Source organism: Nicrophorus vespilloides, unplaced genomic scaffold, assembly GCF_001412225.1.
Source record: "Nicrophorus vespilloides isolate i.1.1-1 unplaced genomic scaffold, Nicve_v1.0, whole genome shotgun sequence".
NCBI lineage: Eukaryota > Metazoa > Arthropoda > Insecta > Coleoptera > Silphidae > Nicrophorus > Nicrophorus vespilloides.
Window position 1 is genome coordinate 69,035 of NW_017100106.1, and position 21,857 is coordinate 90,891.

General features: G+C 28.4%; 1 protein-coding gene across 1 annotated transcript; it reads left to right on the top strand.

The window, feature by feature from the left end:
• Positions 1 to 488: 488 nt before the first annotated feature.
• LOC108568295 (venom dipeptidyl peptidase 4) lies at positions 489 to 21,711 on the top strand. The gene is made up of 11 exons (XM_017929284.1): positions 489 to 880; positions 18,805 to 19,027; positions 19,095 to 19,189; positions 19,244 to 19,318; positions 19,375 to 19,797; positions 19,853 to 19,944; positions 20,000 to 20,129; positions 20,182 to 20,414; positions 20,470 to 20,877; positions 20,939 to 21,294; positions 21,384 to 21,711. The coding sequence occupies exons 1-11, from the start codon at positions 821 to 823 to the stop codon at positions 21,686 to 21,688; spliced, it is 2,400 nt and encodes a 799-aa protein (XP_017784773.1). The 5' UTR covers positions 489 to 820; the 3' UTR covers positions 21,689 to 21,711.
• Positions 21,712 to 21,857: the final 146 nt, after the last annotated feature.

Sequence of the window (21,857 nt, forward strand, 5' to 3'; positions counted from 1 at the left end):
GTAGGTTGTAACCTCCAGCAAATGCGTCCGGTATATTCACAAAGTGGAACACGTACGCAAACTAAATTAGTATCTAAATTTAAATCGATTTACAAATCACGAGAGATCGCGATACGAATTAGTTTTAAATAAATTTAAATAATTGTTTCTCGCATCTAGCGGATTTTATTTTTAAACGCGCGAATTCAAATTACAAGGCGAAATGCTAAAACGAACTTGCAATTTACAATCTCGAAAATGGCAAGTATACAAATATTAAAAAAAAATATATTCTTGTATTATTAAATGAAATGCTAACGAGTTTGTCACGGATTTTTGTTTGTTTGTTTACGTTTTAGCATTTATTCGAGGCTAATTTAAACGGTGTGCAATGAAATAAATATTCGCTTAAAATAATTGTTGGGTATGCGACTTGGTAAACTCGACGTGTAAGTGAAGTGATAGGAAGAACATATTTATTGATAAATGTGGTGTTGATGGTTGTTAAGAGAATGAGAAAAAAAGTGGCGCAAGTTTAGAGGTAAACTGGTTACAAATGATCCCCACCTGAGTATGTACAACATACAATATACACACTCACACCGAGTGAGTTTTGGTATTCATGACTACGTTCTCTTCATCCACAAGTCAGTAGTATTTCACCGCTCACTGAGATATGTAGAACACGCGAAACTTTCTTCACCGATTTAACGCCCACGCATTCGGACCAAAACAGAAATCAAAAGGGAAACAAAACAAAATACCGGAGCATGTCCCAAACGCTGTGAGTGAGTGAACTACGAAGACACTAATCCAATTGCATTTACTACACATCTTCAAGATGACCACAATGAATCAAAGCAATGGATCATCCAGTTTTGAAATTGCTCAAAGCAATCAGGTAGCAACATTTATAATAATTCAGTTAAATCATTTCCGTTTATCTTTTTCCTGTTTTACTTGTTGGAATATCGATGGTTTCGGAAAGAGAAAGTGCTCAAAATTTCCCTGAGAAGAAATTCAATTCGAACTCTTTGCATACGCATTTCTTTTATTTTCTTTTTCTATATTAAGAACAAGGCTGAGCGGAGCGCGGCTCGAATGCAATAACTTTAATTTCATTTTATTCGTGTCACATCTATTATTTACTCTTCATTCTTTTGTCGGCAATCCGCTGGACAGCCTTAACATTTGCTTCCTTCAACACTTCAAACTCGATAATAAAACAAATATTATATGATTATCATCACTTGCTTAAACGTTTAGTCTTAATTATTATTTTTTAATAAATATTTAAATGTTGCTAATACTAGATAGTCAACTAAACATTATTTTGAAACAAGACCTACAATAAATAGCTAAGTGCAAAGGTTTCAAACTTTTCTTCAATTATATTCTAATTTATTTACATATTTTTATTGGTTCTAATTTGACTAACGACCAAATTTTGTCTACGTGTTTTCTGATTACGTTTATTGATTGTTGTAATGAATGCAATTAAAAGTATTTAAAGCTTTGCTTTGTTGTTTGCATAATACAAAATAATTAGATTTATTTATAAACATTAATTATGTTCTTTCTAAATAATGTTGAAGTAAAACCTGTCCTTCCGCTTTTATCAATTAATATAAACGCTGTCCACTTTCTCAATTGTCATGCATATCTCTCTATAACATAAAATATATTTTCTAGAAGTGCTAACATGCAAGATACTACATAAACTATACATGCTTTACGAACATAATCGCAGTTCCGTTTTACAATTATATTTAGTATTCATACAATCTATATTAATTTATTTTCATGTATGTACATGTTCGCAATGCACTATATTTAATATATTTAAATAAATAACTAACAATTATAAAACATAGTAGAAAAAATAGCCTGAAACATCCGTTTATTTCTATTCTGATTTAATTAAATTCGTGTAATAATTTAAGTATGAAACGATCTTTTATTTTGTATGCATTAAAAACATGTTTTGTCTGTTTATTAAAAATCTGTCAAAAGAAATGCGACAAAGTTTCTTTTATAAATTATATAAGATATGTTTTATAGAATTTTATGTATTTTATTCTACGAAATCATCTCATTTCCTTATACATTTTTAAAATAAAAAAAATTCTATTTTCTCTTTTTTTAAATATTATATTTTTTAGCATATATTTCGAATCGAAGATCAAATTAACATAGATTGTCAATAATACAAAGAATATTCGCTACATATCTTATTTGCAATTATCAGATAGACATCTTTTGTAATACATAATTGATATACCAACTTTTGTAATATTTGGAATTATTTTTGTTCTTTATTTTTTTTATATACAAACATTTATATAGATAAATATATAAAAATAAAAGGATATAAACCAGGAAACCTGTTCTGTTATTCCGATTAAATTTAGATAAATACATTCTAATCCGTGCTATTTTTTTTATTAACGAATTTCCTATTTAGGTTTCGACAAACATCTAAAGTATGTACCAAATATATATTCAGCTTTTACAGCAAGCTAAGAATGTGTTTACGAGTAAAGTGTGTCTCCATTTACAATACCTTAAATGCATAATTTTCCTTATAATTTCTTCCGTGTGAAATCTGTAATTCCATATTCTCTTTAAATTGCATTACTTTGACTTAAAACCACATTGTAGAAAGTACATCATCATCCAGCACTTTTATATCACATTCATGTTTCCTACCCGTGTGAATAAAAAAATAATTTCATTAGTTTCTTCACATTGCATATTCTGCAATTCTTGCTTAAATACAATTAACACATTCTTAAAAGAAATACTCTAAATTAATGTTACATTCGAAAATTTAATTTTTGATCTATACTTAAGATGTAAGGTACATACAAATAACAATTATTTCATATTCTATATTGCGTTTTTAATATACTTTTATATTAAATATAGTTGATATAGAAACTTCACTTAACTTTAACGGTAACATGTATACAAATTGACAAAAGAAATATAAATAATGGTTTATAATATAAATTTTTGACACGTTGACGTAAGGTAACACTTTTTATATTGCTGCAAATTCAAAATTTAACGCGACCAATAGGTTGCGAAACGCTGGTTCAAAGGTGTTATATTATATATTTATATACAATAACAGAATTTAAATAAAATTTATGCTTTCTATATACGAACATTTTCTTGGAAACAACACAAATTGTCGACGAATTAAATTTAGAATACATTTGCGATTGTAATGCTGCACTTAAATGGTAAATGGAAAAAAAATAGTGCAATTTCAATGTGTATATTTATATAACTTTATCGATTGGCTTTGAGAGCATTTTCAGCGTTTATTCTGCTTCAACAGTAAAAATAAACTAATATGTTGAAGGAGGAACCAAAATATTTATTATTTACATATTGCATTCGTAGAAAATGCTCGAAAGTCCGTGACTTCCCACACGGACATTTATTTGAAGCAATAAATTGCAATCAAATGGTTTATTATCAGTATATTTGCCTTTAAATCGAGTATACTTAATCACCCTTGCTTAATTAATTAAACGTGCGTGCATGGAAAAAATGAGTATGGACATCAATCACGGCCAGTTTATCAATATTAATTTATATGTTGGAGCTTTATTTTCGTGGAGATTTATACTTTTTGGCAGCGGTAGAGTGCGGAGTAGAGGTTTCTCATTAAAATTTATAAGCTCGAGGAAAATTGAACTGCAACGTTCGTATGCTAATGAAATAGCTAGTTGAAGGTTAAATATTAATTAAAAAATACTGGCACTATTGTATTTATCAAAAATAATTACCATGCTTTGCTATTAACTCTTTAATATTTATTTTAAATATTTGTTGAGATAGTTGAGTAATTAGGCTGTATACAACAATACGGTTTCGCTCTAACGCGATACATTGCGAAACTCTTCCTATAACACGACAACCTACAACTTTGTTCCGCTCTAACACGATTAGCAATTTACAGTATAAGATTGTATTTATACTCTTAGTGTTTAAGTATTTAGATGTCTAAATTACATTAACCAATTTTTTGTTGATAATACAGAATGGAAATTGGAACCGAGTTATTTAGTAGAAGTAAGTGTTTCTCATCTACTAGTCAGTCTTTATTAAGGCTTTCATTAGAAAATGCTGTAACTGATTCCCATAAACTTATTAAATATAACCTATATCAAAAATAAAATACCAAAATTACAATTTTTTTTTAAACGGACAGAAGACTCAGTGAGGGAAGAGATTATATCTTTCTTTTAAGGATTAAAAACAATATTTATACAACTTTGGTTTAATATTTAATATCCATTTATTTTCTTCATCTTTGTATGTATAAAGCACATAAAGCCAGTTTTATTTTCTGTATAAATAAATATTTCAATTTATCATTTAGTGCCATTTTTTATTTGGTATTGCGAACTTTATTATGAACATGACATATAACGATTTTGCTTCATTAAAATACTATGCAACGAGTCTATAAAAAGATAGAAATTTACAGTTAAAATCAATATTTTATTGAAAGTGATCTGATGCTTATGCATTACTGTATAACGGGATACTTCCATAACTGGATTATCTTATAATTATTATTATTTATCTTCGATTGCTACTGTTTTCAGAAGCAACTTCTGGATTAGTTCCATATCAATTTCATTTTTTTCAGTATTATTTCTGGTTGAAATTATTGTAAAAGATTTGCGACATTTTATAATGTTTTTATGTGTTATTTTTAGATTATTTATTTATGCTATGAATTATGATGAAAACCGTACGAAAATATGTGAACTTTTATGTAAATTATATGATCTTAACTTAATTTAATGATGTTTCTGGCCTTTATAAGCTAATTTAATAAATATAAACTTAAGAACTTTTTGACCTAGAAATACAATTTGACATTAATTATGTTATATAAGAAGTAATTATATAATCTTAAGTAAAAGCTGGTGCCTAAGAGACATATAACTTTTACAAACATATGTTTTTTTTTATTATTTTATTATTTTATATGAAAATTAATGATTTATTTAATTAATGAAGATTTTTTGGTATAAAGTGTGCAAAATAACATCTTTCAAAGTGAGTGAGGTGTCACAGGCTCTTTTCACAGCATTTTCCATCGCCGTACGCAAGGTTTCATGTCGTAAACGTCGGATTTTGGCTCGATTATTCTTTTTGAGTTCTTGAATTATTCGAAGTAGTTCCTAGTAGCTAAACAAATTCAGTATTTTTAAATTATTCGTTCACTGAACATTTTTCGCAGCAGGTCGATCTCGCAATAGGTTAAGATTGTAGGAACTATTGCTTTCTGATTATATACAACTGCTAGGCATTAAAAATTCAAACATTTCCCCATACAGTGATTCTTTCTGGCTGATCTTCCTCATTTTCATAGAAATATAATAGTATGCATTTGATGCTGATATAATTCACTAGGATTCTCAGTTATTGCTAGGAGATTATCAGAGTAATTTAAATGTTGCCAGTATTTTCTCAAAGTTTGCATAATTGACCATTCATTGGAAAAGAAAAAAAAAACAAATAGTTTTACTCGTTGCTGGAAATTGTACGTCCAAGGGATGCTCTATAACTTTTAAAAAGGATAAAAAAGATTGAAATTGTACTAGTTATGATGTTTTCTAAACGTTCTTCTAGGCCACCCTTTATATATATATATATATCATTTCTTCCACATTGAGTAAATATAATTTGCGTAATGAGTTATTTGCAGTGATTGTGTTTTATGATCTGTTATTGAGTATACTCAGTTAAATGTCTTGTTTACTGTTTTCAAATATGTATTAAACATATATAATAACTTACCTGTTTTGCAAATAACACTATTCATTTATATTCTTATGTTTGCTTCAATGTAATTTAAAATAGATTTTTTTCCCATTACATTATCCAAATGAAAATTCTCAAAACAGATTTGACTTGATTAATATTACAATAATAAACAAATATATCCTGTAACAAACATAAATTTCGCTGTAGATTGAAATCAATTTAAATTTATTGAAACTGTTTTAAATGAAGCGTGAATACTTGATTAATGGATGTAGATGTCGTTTCAATTACCAACTAAAAGCAAAGGTTCGGGAAACGAACGGATACACTGAATTACTTAATTAAATGGTTGAACATTGACATATTTCTGGCGCTGTTATGCAACGCAAGAACTTCGCCCAATTGCTCAACTTCCTGTTTTGGAAATGCATGTGAAAAAAATGTTCAATGGGAACCCGATCTTTTGTTATCAATTGTGATCCATTTGTTCTCATACTATGCACATCAATACGCAATAGATATTATCTAACATCGATTCGTTGTATCGATTAACAATTTACCACATGCAATACGCCAATTGTTACGCGAATTTGTAAACATTATTCTAATTGAAGATACATGTACAAGTTACGTAATATAAAAACTATTGCTGTTTTTGACGATTAAATAAGACCGTGTAAAAATATTTATAATTTAAGAAAACTGATCCATAGAAAGGCTTAGGACGATAAACTTTTGACCTAATAAAAAATTGTATATACAAAAATAATAAGAATATGATAGTTTGAATATTTATTAAAATTTAATTTGCAATATATTCAATGTCATCAAACATATGAAAAAATAATAATTATGCAATATTTGCATAGTATTCTGTACATGCATTCTAAGCCTCAACTAATTGCCTTGTTGTACTATAAATAACAGGAAATTGATGAATATAAAAAGTTTGACTAAAGGTTATTCAGTTTCTTTTTCTTACATTAGAAATTAACCTTTTTTTATACCTATTACGTGACGAATAATCATTTTTATCTACTCTTTTCAAATTAACCTTTAGTCCAAGGTTATGTGGATAAAAGTCACCTGTTAATAACAATATATTAGATGCAAAATACTTGTCAATATTGAATAAAAAATATATCAGTTACTTTTTTGTTCTTTGCATTTAGGCTGAAGGATTTATGACTCGTTGAGTTAGTCTTAAACATACAGAAATACCTTGCATTGTACTGATTTTCCGCAGTACGTTTTAAAAATTGAGAAGATATTAAAATATTTTCTTCTAAAATAATAACAACTAAATATTTATAAAGGCGGTTGAATAATATTGAAAATATTTTATTTTTGCAAGAGAAATAGAAGTTTTATTGTTAAGTGATCAATGTTAAATGCGTATAAAGAGGCAAATGAAAGAAAAGCACAAAAAACATTTTCTATTATTTACAATCTGGTACAAGCTGGAAACGAGTAAATAGTTTTGAAACTGTAACAAAATATAACAATGAGCGAAATAGTTTCCCATTGTAAACCTTCCAAATTACATAATATAAATAATATTAATTTTAGCAATAAAAATGATTAACTAAAAATGTTCTTCTAATTTAAAAAATTATAAGGAAGATCAAGGGTGTTGTCTAATCAAATTACATAGTAACATGATTTTTGTATAATTCAATTTATCTAATAATATATTGGTTAATACAAGCAAAGAACGATTAAAAATACCGGTTGTTCAAAAATAAATGAAAATACTGGATCCCGTTTCTTGAAAAAGAAAGGAACGTGCTAATGGATGTAACACGAAATGATCATTTCACATGCTAATTGATCTTCTTTAATATACACATAACAATCGTGCACTCAGTACGTTGCTGTAATATATGATTACAATATATCGTGGCTAAATGGAATTAGTTCAGAACAATTCTGGGCTCGCATGTAATGATATGCGTAACCTATTTGTCTCCTTTAACAATACAAGTTATATTTATGACACTCTCATACTGATTATGCATTCCAAACATGCATATTCCGGAGTGAAATTTATATTATAATATAAATCCCAATTTTAAATACAATGGCTTGGATTTCGAGTATTTTGTAAGACGAGCAAAAAAAAATATTAAAGGAATTATGCTCGAAAACCAATGTATAAATGTATTAAATTTTAGTAATAATTATCTGAATTCATTAATTAATTTAGTATTTCTTTGTAACAGCTTTTCAGGAAATATGAAACCAATTGGATCCAATTTTGAGCTAATTTGATAGATAAAAATGTTTTTGAGATGAACATTTTCTACAAAAATAGCTTGAAAATATATAACTTTCCCACTAATCCGTTAACAATTTCTTGACTTTTTATTAAATCATCTGATTTTCTTTTATTGCTTGGTCAATGATCTCTTGTACGATAACCTGCTATAGTTTTATTAATGTATGTATAAAATCGCTCTGCTTTACTAATTCTTTATTCACACTTACTGAATCCAATTTTCATGCACTATTAGTTCTTGATTTTATAATGGACCGTTATTTATTTATACAAAAATAATGCAATAACTATTATTATTAATCAATTTGTATAATTTAATACAATAATATTACTAACAACCATTTGTAGAAAATCTATTTGGGTTTAATTTTCTTATTATGTTATTTTGTTGAGTTTGTTGTGGGTAATTTGTTGCAATATATATATTATATATAATAATAAATAGTTCACTAATTTAATAATAATAATAATAATTTATTGGCCAACCATCAATATATAAGAAAAAAAGTACATTCTATACATAAATAAATTCTAACATCTAACTTTCCTGAAAAAGCATTATATTTATAATGTAAAATTTGTTTTATTGAGATTCAATCTGATAACTCATATAAATATTCGAGTTTATTGACGAGTAAAACATTTTTAGCTTATTAATTACATTTTAGTGGAGTTTACAAAATATGTTTTGCATTAATTTGTTTTTTTTTGTCCGGCCGTTAAATCGATGATGTACGAAGATAGGTGATATTTTTATAATGCAAGGTCGTATTTCGCACTGCTACAAAATAAAATCAATGAAATTGCACGTTTGATCCAGATCTGTTAGTACTTCTAAAAATAATTGGTTTAACCGCAGAGTGAATCAGATAAAAAATGCATGTACAGTGGAACCTTGCTTAACAAGCACCTCGCATAACGAGTATTTTGCTTAACGAGTAAAATGAATTGTAAGAAAAATGACTTGCTTAACAAACGACGTTTCACATAACGAGTGACGATGAGAAGAGAAGTCTCGGATATGTGTATACATATTATGTGTATTTTTGAATATGTAAAAATCCGGAAATTTTTGTAATTACTTGTAATTAATAAAAATATGAATAAAATTATATATTTAGAAAAAAATATCAGTTACCAACTTCAAATTGGATAGATTGTCAATTATATAGCATACACATAAACTATTTTAAATCAAAATGCGTAGATGTTGTAGGAAAGAAAGGATAGAAAATGAAAAATTACCCACAATGTTGAACAAAATAATTAATTACAAGAATTTATTATATAATTAATTACAATAAAAAAACATATAATTTTATACAATTTTAATAAACATACAATAATATTAAAAATAGTGATATAATGTATTAATTATTGTAAGTGTTCAAATAATGACAATATTTATAATTAACCAATGGATAATAGTTCAGTTTGAAAAACTTTTCTAGTGCTTTTTTTATAAAAATAGATTTTAAAAGCAATCTGTGAGATAAGTAAAACCGAAATTAATAACAAAAAAAAGTGCAATACATATAAAAGTCTTATTATTGGTATCATCTATTTTACTATATATTTTTGATAGAAGAATATATATTGATTTTGTATCGTCTATATTCCTATTTTCAATATACCTCGATATATTTTTCAATAGATCTTTTTCGTTTCTTTCAATAATGTTTGTAAAATTTCCAAAAACTCCTTTTAGATCAGACTTTTGACTAGGCTTCGTAATTTGTGTTACAATATTTTGTATGATTGATGAATTCAAATTGGCTTTAATTTGTTGAAAAAATTTAGTAAATCCTGATCTCTTGAAGTCAGTGTACAATTTTTCTACGAGCTCATTTATATTATCGTTCTTGCTGAAAATATACTCATCTGTTTTTACACAACTCATTCCATATATACTCGAATTACCGTGCGATGAACCTTGAAGAACTTTGACATTACTTTTCCGGAATTGTTTTAATAAATATGAAATCAATTCACATGTCATTGGATTTCCATCAAAAGCAATTTCAGTTAATTCAATTGTGTCCAATACATCATTGGATTCCAAGTTTGTTAGCTGATTACCGTTCACATTTAAACTCATTAATTTGTTTAGATTATGGTATAAAATGCCGGGAATGGATGTAATATAGTTATAGCTCAAATCCAACGTTTTCAACATGTTCAATCCTGATAAACTTGAATATTCTAATGTCTTTATATGATTATGAGAGAGATCCAAATTTATTAATGATTTTAAATTTGAAAATATTCCTAATTCCAATGTAGAAATATTATTATTGGGGATTATTGTTATTTATGTAATTATATGTCAAATCTAACGTAAGGAGACTACGCACGTTAAAATTGTCTGTTAGTTGTCGTAATTTGTTATGAGATAAATTTAAATATCTTAACTTTTCAGGCGATGAAAACGGACTTTTTATATTAGTTATATTATTGTAAGATAAATCAATTACTTGTAAATGTTCCAAATTATATAAATCATCATAGTTACTAATATTATTGTGTGATAAATATATACCAGTTAATGACAGTAAACCACTCATATTTAAATGATTAACATTACAATCACTAATTTCTAAAACTGCTTTATTATGGTTACTAAATAAATATGAGGCCAAAATTGGTACAATACTCTTAGTAACAATAATTTTATATAGTTTTACTTTATTATAACTTTTATAGATATTTTGATCAAAGTCAATATCAAATTTAATAGGTTTGTACAATGACTGAAAAGTACGAACAGTATAATATTCATTTCCTTCAGGATCTGTGCAATACCCAATAACCTGATGCACTAGGAAATTACTCATTAATAATATTAAATGTAAATTGAAATACTTCATTATTTCCTATAATTGATATATATATTTAGTATTCGAAGATGTATATATTGAGTTTACTTACTTTTTTTATGTACTTGCACTGCAACTAATAATGTATAAGTAACGAAATAAAGCGGATGCAAGTATAAATCAAAATTTATCACATCAGAGATGATGCAACTGCTTTGGAAATAGACATGTTCAATTATAGATAAAATGTTTGTTTTGATATGAGCTACAGTTTTATTTTAGATTTTACTAAAATTTCGCACTGACACAAAATGAAATTACGGGTTTGAACCAGATCTGTTCATACTTCTAAAAATAATTGGTATAACCGCTGTATGAATCAGATCAAAAATGCATTTACTTGTAATTCAGAATTAAATCATGATATCCATAAACGTATAATTTTGGATGAAAAATATATATCTTAATTATTTTGCTTAGTCATTTCGATTGAAACATTTGAATAATTTCTTAGATAAAATATTAGTAATTTTTCTCCACCTTTTCTCTAATAACTAGTAGAGATTTCTAAACTTTATTTCCAGTTGTTTCCGCTTAGCATGAATGTGGTTTTTCCTGGTAAGTCCAGGCGCATGCCAAAATGTTTGTTTTCGTTTATTTTGTCAGACCTTGGACATTTAGTGTTACGGTTGGGCAGGTGTCTTTCTTTAATGTGAATGTGATATATAGATGTTTCATTAACACATATGTAACTTATTCAATTTTTTTACGGATGTTCAGATGCTACTGCTGGATTCTCATCAGATGCCAAGATTACTGTATCAAATATTACCTGATACATCATTTTCTTCAGATATGATTTTATTATTGTACAAAAATTAGAAAAATCTTCTTTATTTTATATATTTGCCATAACTTGCCAAATACGTTATGCCCGAAAAAGGTGTTTACTATTCTAAAATATTTGTACAAAATATAACCAAAGGATAGAAAAATAATATTAAAGAAAAGAATTAATTAAAAATGTTTATTATATAATAATTACATATATTATGACAATTCTATACAAATATATAAATCAATCACTTCGCAAGTGTAACAATATTTCTCATAATTCACCAATGGATAGAAGTTCATTTTGATAAGGTTTTCTATTCATTTTGTTATTCAAATATATTTGAAAGGCAATCTGTGTTATAAATAAAATCGAAATTAAAACTAATAATAGTGCAATCCAAATAAAAGTGGCTGACTTTGAAATACTTTCTGAAGCTACTTCTCTCGTTTTATTATTCATATTATTTACTTGACTATATATATTTGATATATCGGCATTGTTTGCAATAACTATAGATACATTTTTTAATAGACCTTTTTCATTTCTTTCAATTAAGTTTGTAAAATTTCTAAAAACATCTTGCAGGTTTGACTGTTGATCCGGGTTTGTCTTCTGTTTTATTTTATCTTGGATGATAGATGAGTTCAAATTGGCTAGGACTTCTTGAAAAAATCTAATCATTCCCAAACTTTTGAAATTAGTGTAAAATTTTTCTACGAGCTCATTTACATTATCGTTCTTGCTGGAAATGTATTCATCTGCTTTTACACAATTCATTCCATATATACTTGAATTCCCGTGCGATGAACCTTGAAGAACTTTGACATTCCCTTTCCGGAATTGTTTTAATAAATATGAAATCATTTCACATGTCATTGGATTTCCATCAAAAGCAATTTCAGTTAATTCAATTGTGTCCAATAAATCATTGGATTCCAATTTTGTTAGCTGATTACCGTTCACATTTAAACTTTTTAAATTGTTTAAATTATGGTATAAAATTCCGGGAATGGATGTAATATAGTTATAGCTCAAATCCAACGTTTCCAACATGTTCAATCCTGATAAACTTGAATATTCTAATGTCTTTATATGATTATGAGAAAGATCCAAATTCTTTAATGATTTTAAATTTGAGAATATTCCTAATTTCAATGTAGTAATATTATTATTGCAGATTTGTAATATTTCTAGTAATTCGAGATTATTAAAAAATGTTTTGTTGACATTATTTATGTAATTATAGCTCAAATCTAAAGAGACGAGACTAGGTACGTTAAAAGTATCAGGTAATTCTCGTATATTGTTATTAGATACATTAAAATAGTCTATTTTAGGCGATGAAAACGTGCTATTTATATTAGTTATATTATTATAAGATAAATCAATTACTTGTAATTGTTCCAAATTATATAAATCATCGAAGTTACTAATATTATTGTGTGATATATCTATTTTAATTAATGTCTTTAAGTCACTGATATTTAAATGATTAACATTACAATCAGTTATTTCTAAAACTGCTATATTATGGTGACTAAATAAATGTGAGCTCAAATTTGGTACAATACTCTTAGTAATAATAATTTTATATTTACAATCGTCATTGTCCTCGTTATCGTCATAGTTTTTATTAATGATGTTAATATCAAATTTAGTAGGTTGATACAATGATTCAAAAGTACAAACATTATAGATATTACTATAAGAGCCTGTGCAATTTCCAATAACCTGGTGCACTAGGAAATGGCTGAAGAATAATATTAGATGTAAATTGAAAGACATCATTTCCTACAATTGAGATATTTTCAGTATTCGAAAATAGATATTTTAAGTTTACTTACTTATTATGTGTTTGCACTACAACTAACAAAGTATTAATGACAGAAATTGCATGCCAGTTATGAAACAAGGATTATCACACAAACAGGATGTGATTAAATTTTCGCAGAAAAACAAGTCATCCAGTCATAAACCGCAAATTTAAAAATATGTATAGTATCTATATTTATTATAAACAAAATTAACTATATTCGTTGTTAGTTATAATAATATAATTCATATTTATATTTAACGATCAGTTACTTATTTTGCATGTCTTCTCTATACATTCATAGTAAATTGTTACTGAACATTCTGTAAAGTCTTTTGCTGTTAGGAATTCTCAGAAAGTTTCTAATTGAAATTTTCTTTAGTTATATAACAATAATTTACGTTGCAAATGTTAATCAAGTCATTTACTTCAAATACATCAAATAAAAATGTGTATTTTTATTAGGTTTCTTTTGATACGACTTATAGTTTGACACTCTTACGATCTATTGTTTGGTAATACATATGATAAATTTAAATATTATTTACATTTTTAAATGTGGTATTTTAGAATGACAAATGTCAAAGATAAAATAGAAAAAGTAGAATAAATAATTAATTATTAATTTATTTAGATTACGTTTGTAACATCAATTATTGTAATGCTCGTAGATTCACTATTGTGCAGAATTGAGAATGATTCCCCGTTTCTTTTGAAAATATCAGATACAATTGCAATTTGCTTCTTTGTATGGTAATTGAAACGTAACTAGAAAATTTCTCTAAATAATATCAATATGAAACGAATTTAGTTTCATTTACATTCGTAAATATGATATAAATATTATGATAATATATTTATAGTGATATTATTCAATCAGCTTTAAAATTTTGCGTAAATATCTATTATATTGCATTAAAACTACTAGAGTTTTTTTTATTTAATTAGTTTTCTATATAATTTCTGCTTAGTTGTTAAATCTAATTAAAACGTTTTCTAGTAAATATGAGTAGATTTTGTTAATGACACAGTGGTCCATGAAATTTTGAAAAGGTTCGAAATAATATGTATATAAAATAACATGATACCCTATATTGAACATTCAATACAACTGTCTGTATCTGAAATTGAATTTAGAATCTAAAATCAATTTCCAAACAATTGGATTTGTCCAATTTTGGAGTTGCAAAGACATTCGTAAAAAATACATCAGATTATCAAATATAAAAAAAAACAAACATTTTAGCTTTTCATAGTTGATACTTGATTAATTATTTATTACGAGAAATACGAAATCGATTATATATTTAATATTAGAGTTAACTAATTTCAAACCTCATATAAAAAAGTATTATTAAAAAACATATGTTAATGGTGATTATTATTTATGTTACATTAAAATAATTATTATTTAATTATAATAAATAAGTCAACAAAGTTGTAAAATTGATATATATTATACAATATATATTATAATTCACCAATTGATAGTAATTCATTATGTTAACTTTTGTCTTTTTATTAATAGAATTGATTGGCAATGTGTGCTATAAATAAAATTAAAACTAAAACCAATAATAGAGCCTCCGCTTGTTTTCTTTACTTAGTAGCACCTCTGATATGCACGCCGCTACAATATTCTAGCTCTCCGCACTCTTCAACATTTCACTGATAATATTTTCTAGCTCTAACAGAACTCCCAATTCTGCCTCCGCTTCATGCTTACTACCAATCCATCTGCAGCACCTAAATAGAGTGTGCTCAGGGCTATCGTCTTCCTCACAGTACCAACATCTTTCATCCTCCTTCTTCGCGATGAAGTGCAGGTATTTGCCAAAACATTCATTTCCAGACAGCGCCTGGCTCAGGTGAAATATTGTTTCACCGTGCTTTCTGCTTAACCAGGACTCTATTTGCGGGATTAGGCGCCGAGTCCAAGCTCCTTTCTCCGACCTGTGCCATTTATCTTGTCATTTTTGAAGCAGTCTGGCTCTATCGTCCGTTTTGGTCGCGCCCCTCTGCCTTTCACCTCTCTCCAGAACAAGGAGCTCTATTGGTGATACACCAGCTATCACCTGCACTGCGTCTCGGGAAATTGTGCTATATTTGTTGTTTTGCTATTATCAAGAAGGTTAATGGCTAGAACATTAGTATGTGATTTCAGTCTGTTTCCTTTGTTTTATTATTGATATTATTTATTTGAGTATATATATTTGATATAAGTTTATACATAGATTTTTCATCTTCTTTCTTCAGCTCCGCATTTCTGTCAATTATGTCTGTAAAATTTCTAAATACTTCTTGTCATTTGTTTTATAATATCTGGATGACTGATGAGTTCAAATTGGCTTGTACTTCTTCAAAAAATGTAATCATTTTTGAACTTTTGAAAACAGTGTAAAATTTTTCTACGAGCTCATTTAGTTTATCGTTCATGCTGGAAATGTACTCACCTGTTTTTACACAATTCAACAACTTTGACATTCCCTTTTCCCGGAATTGTTTCAATAAATATGAAACCACTTCACATGTCATTCGTTTTTCATCAAAATCTATTTTAGTTAATTTAATTGTGTCCAATAAATCTTCGGTTTCCAATTTAGTGAGCCGATTGCATTTTCGATTTAAAATCGTTAAATTGTATTAATTATGGTATAAAATTCCGGGAATGGATGTAATATAATTATAGCTCAAATCCAACGTTTCTAACCTGTTCAATCCTGATAAACTTTCAAAATTAAATAAATCATCGAAGTTGCTAGTATTATTGTGCGATATATCTATTTTAATTAATGACATTAAATCATTGATACTTAAATGATTAACATTACAATCTATAAATTCTAAAACTGCAATATTATGGTGACTAAATAAACGTGAGCCCAAAATTGATACTATACTTAGTAATAATAATTTTATATTCTCTATGTATATAATTATGATAGTCACAGACGTGTTTAATGTTAATATCGAATTTAGTAGGTTCATGCAATGATTGAAAAGTACAAACATTATAGATATTACCATAAGGGGTTGTGCAAGATCCAATAACTTGGTGCACTAGGAAATGGCTCAAAATTAATATTAGATGTAAATTGAAACACATCACTTCCTACAATTGACATATTATAAATACTCGAAAATAGATATTTTAAGTTTGCTTACTTATTAAGTATTTACACTGTATCTAACAAAGTACTAATAACGACTCAGTGTTGCCATTGCCTTGTCTTATCTTAACAAAGAGCACAACAAACGACGAATATATTTGGAATTTTATAAACAAATTTTGAGATAGTTTTTTTTTTAATTTTTAATACCAATATATTGGAGGCAGTACTTTGCAATAAATCATTTAGAATTATATATAAAGCTTGAATATCATTTAACTTTGTTTTGACATAAGCTACAGTTTCATTTTAGTTTTTACTTATAAAATACAATTAATAATCAATGATTATTTTTTCAAGAGCGTTGGCAACATCGTTATTATTAGAATCGATTCAATTATGGTAATGATTGTGGTTTCAATTGTATAGATACATTTTCATTGCATTGTTTAAGATTTACAAAGCATGTAAGTGTTATTATAATTCTAGGTTTCTTTTAAAATTACCATATACCAACAATCAATTTTTTTATGATAATTAAAATGTAACTAAAAAAGTTAAAACAAAACATAAATATTATAATAATTTCGTTCCATAAATATTCTATTAATTTTGAAATGAAAACCAAAAAGAATATAAAAATAATTTAATTAATTCAAGTTTACTAAATGCAATATGTGAAAACCTTATTATTACCCTCATCAAAATGATTTACCTGCAAAACTAATTAAGTAATAATAAATCTCGTTGTTTTAACGTAAAATCTTGGCTTGTACTCACTTCTATTTAGCTGTCATATTTGCTCCATTAGTCTCTCATTTTTATTTAATATTAATATTTTTTCGATGTCATTTCCTAGTAAATGACATTTGCTAACAAATACTTAAAAATAACGCTTATAAAAATGCGCTATTTTTAATTAATAATATAAATAAAATGTATGATTAATGAGATTTTTTTAGGATTAAACACATGCATCATTTCCGTCGCTTAAAAAATTGCTTTCCGTTTTAGATTTTCCATATTCATTTATGCATTACCAGATAATTTACAATCCTTTCGCATGTTCACATAAATAAGGCCAGTGGTTTGTTGCGAGAGTAATAAAACAGCATTCATAATTGTGTGAACCGTCACGTCCCTATTTCGGTTTTAACTTACTTAATCCACTACAAGGAATGGCATACGCAACAACGTTTCTAAACAAGGAAGACGAAGTCATCTTCCTCTACAAAAAAGAAACAATGTTTGAATGGATTTCCTTTTGTGCAATATACTGCACACTAATTAAACATTAATTCTCAGCTTCCTGTTACCACTTGAAATGCGATCTATTTTTAAATAGATCGATTGCAGCTATATAATATAATGAGATTTTTTTCATATTGAAGTAATAAAATTATTATCCGATCCATTATTATTATATTCGTGTTTACTTTACTTCGTGGAAAATATATTTTTTTTTAAATAACGTTTGAAAGATTTTTGCTCAGAAGTAAATTATATTTTTAGTCTGTTTGATCCTCAGATTGTGGTTTAATTGTTATGTAATTAGGTGTTATTTTGAGAGGTGCGGATGTAATTTTTTTTAATGTTTTATTTTGGCGCCTGGTGCTAAACGAGGATTTTGTAAAGGAAACACGCACCTCGACGTGCTGGATGGAAACCTTGAGCGAAAAGAAAATAGACTTGATGAACCCATCTGAATTCGATCAATATTTGAGGGTCTGTAGTGTGCAAACTACGAAACCGTCCGCATCCGGTTTTTGTGATGAAGGAAACCCCGAAAGTATTTTCGGGAAAATAGTGAAAAGAAGGATTGCACGCAATTTCATAATTAATCTGATAAGAAGCTAACTTTCCTTCTCGCACTGTGGATATATTTTCGTTATATTTACTACAATTTTGATTGAATAATTTAGAGTAAATTTAAGTGCATGGCAATTAAAAGCGAATCACGTAAACGCTCTTGTAGATTCCCAGTCCGATATGAAGGACACGAAAAAGGGAACAAACTCTGGTCTTTCTCTGTATAGTCGTATGCTAATACTCATTGCCGTCTTATTTAAATTAGTTTTAGAATTTATGCAGAGCATATAATTTATTAAGGACATTATTTATTAATAAGTATATTATGATTTATATTTAGTTTTATTTTTATTATTTCTTTGCAGGATCTGATAATTTCGAAGGGCAAACGGAAAAAGCGCGTCTGGATCGTTGCTGGCCTAATTGTCCTTATTGCTTGTGCGATTGCCGTCGCAGCCTTTATACTATTGAAGCAGGAGGGTAAAGGAAATACACTTGGCTTGAGCCGAAATATTCCAGCTATAACGCTCGAAGATTTTCTTGAGGGGAAACTTGGCCCCCACAGTTTCAATGCCACATGGATTTCCGGTAATTAAAATTGCATCTATAATTTTTATTGTATAAAATTATGATTTTGGTTAAAATTAATTTTTAGGGAATGACTTAATCTACAGGGATCTACTTGGCAGCATTGTGAAATACAATGTGGTGAAAAGATCAATAACCGAACTGTTACCATCGTCGAGTAAAGTGAGCTGCTCAACATGCATTTTCTCTTTTGGTATTAACAGATTTTTGTTCTAGATTCTCTTGACCGCGTTTGATTACGAAATTTCCCCGGACCATAGATATCTTCTAATTGCACATGATTACCAGAAAGTATTAAAATTCGCTCTAAATCTTGAATCTTTAATTTTACTATTTTTTAATATTAGCTATATAGACACAGTTACGTGGCCCAATATACGATTGTCGATTTGGAAACTGGAGGGACTAATCCAGTATTGGCTAACAATGAGCACGTCCTGCAGTACGCCACTTGGGGACCTATTGAGAATTCTATAATCTATGTTGCTCGCTACAATATCTTCTATCGTGCTACAGCTGAACTGGAAGATTACCGGGTTGTAACTACAGACGGTTTGCACGGTCACATATACAATGGTATTCCAGATTGGGTTTACGAAGAAGAAGTGTTCAGTTCGAACAAGGCTGTTTGGTTCTCGCCGGATGGGAAGAAATTGGCGTATGCAAAGTTCAATGATTCCATTGTTCCTATTATGAGTATTCCAGTTTACGGTCAACCTGGAAACTTAGATTTCCAATATCCAAAAGGTGTGCAAATTCGATATCCCAAGGTAATATATACTTGTGTGAAAACTCGAAACGATAGTTATCTGATTATAATTATAGCCTGGAACGAAGAATCCAGATGTATCATTACATGTGGTGGATTTCACGGGAAATATTGAAGACATTGAACTGGAAGCGCCTAAAAAATTTAGGTCAGTACTGAATGAATGTAAATGCGTATATAAGTACAATGTAAAGTTATTTTAGCGAACCGATTTTGGCTGCGGTTTCATGGGCCTCTCAAGACGTCGTGTGTGCCATCTGGATGAACAGAATACAGAACGAGGCGGATATAGTGATCTACTACACCAACACTAAACCACCTAAATCTGAAACGGTAGATTCTTATATAATAAATAGGAAAATAACATGCAATTTGAATATTATAGGTAAAGCAAATTAAAGAGCCTCGCGGTTGGTTGGAGCTGTTCACGGCTCCAAAATTCTCTAAAGACGGTGGTAGAATGATTCTCATTTTATCACAAACGCAAAGTGATGCCGCCGGTTCCTTCAGACATATTACTATGCTTCCAAGGAACGTTGATGCTCAACCTGAAGCAATTACAAAGGGAAACTTCGTGGTCACCGAAATACTGTCTTGGGATGAAGATAACGAAATAATGTTTGTTGACATATAGTTTACGATAAATTAATTTGTAGTAATATATTGATTTCAGTTACTATTTAGCTAATACAGAACATGATCCTGGAATGCAACACGTATATTCTATTTCTTTGAAAACCAGAGTGGTTAAATGCATGAGTTGCGGTGTTAGGAAAGTGTCCGGCGCTAGAAGTGAATGTCTTTACAATTCAGCGATATTCAGTAAAGATAAATCGCACTACGTACTTCAATGCTTGGGACCTGGAATACCAGAAGTCTCAGTCTTCAACACTACAAACCAGAGATTGGTTACTTGGGAAGAAAACGAGGAATTGACAGAGTTAGTGAATGATAAAGCGATTCCAATTATTAAACGTTTTTCATTCAATGTCGCTGGAGGATTTAAAGCGCAAGTCAGCTTGAAGCTTCCTCCTAACATGGATATGAGCGGTAGTACTAAATATCCAATGCTTGTCAATGTGTAAGTAACTCAACTTTCAAAATATTAAAATTTGGTTTATATTTGTTTTTATTTTTTTTAGATATGGTGGTCCTGATTCTTATCAGATAATTGAAAGATTTGGATTAGACTGGGGAAGTTATTTAGCGGCCAACAAGAGTATTATCTATGCTTTAATAGATGCTAGAGGATCGGGATTGAAGGGTGATAATATGTTGTTCTCGGTTTATAGGCAGTTGGGTACTGTTGAGATTATTGATCAGATTAATGTGACTAGACAAATACAAGAAGCTTTACCTTATGTGGATAGCAGTAGGACGGCAATTTGGGGTTGGAGTTATGGAGGATACGCTGCTGGTATGGCGTTGGCCAATGATTCTGGCAATGTTTTCAAATGCGGCATTTCCGTTGCCCCAGTTACAGATTGGGCACTCTATGGTAATTATATTAGGTGGAAGTTATTTTTACTCTGTCTTATTATATTTTACGTAATTAACTAAAATTAACAATTTAACAATTTTGTCTAGATTCCATTTATACTGAAAGATTCATGGATATCCCAGCAAGAAACACGAAAGGTTATGTTAACGCACAATTATTGAATAAGTACGAAGGATTGAGGAACAAACAATATTACCTGGTTCATGGAACATTGGACGACAACGTTCATTATCAACAGTCTATGCTTTGGTCAAGAGTACTCGAAGAAAGGGACATCATGTTCAGGCAGCAAAGTTACACCGACGAAGATCACGGCTTGGGATCGGTGCGACCGCATTTATATCATTCACTTGAAAATTTCCTGGATGAATGTTTTGTTGTAGAAAAATAATTTATTATCTCCCATTTCCTTTACACGTTAAAAATAATTATATTCAAATATATTTTTTTGTTACAATTATCGTCTTGTTTATTTAAAATATTTTATTGAAAAATAATGTTTTAATGTTTAATCCTGATGAATTAATGAAATAATATCCAAACTGAATGGAGAATCTTAA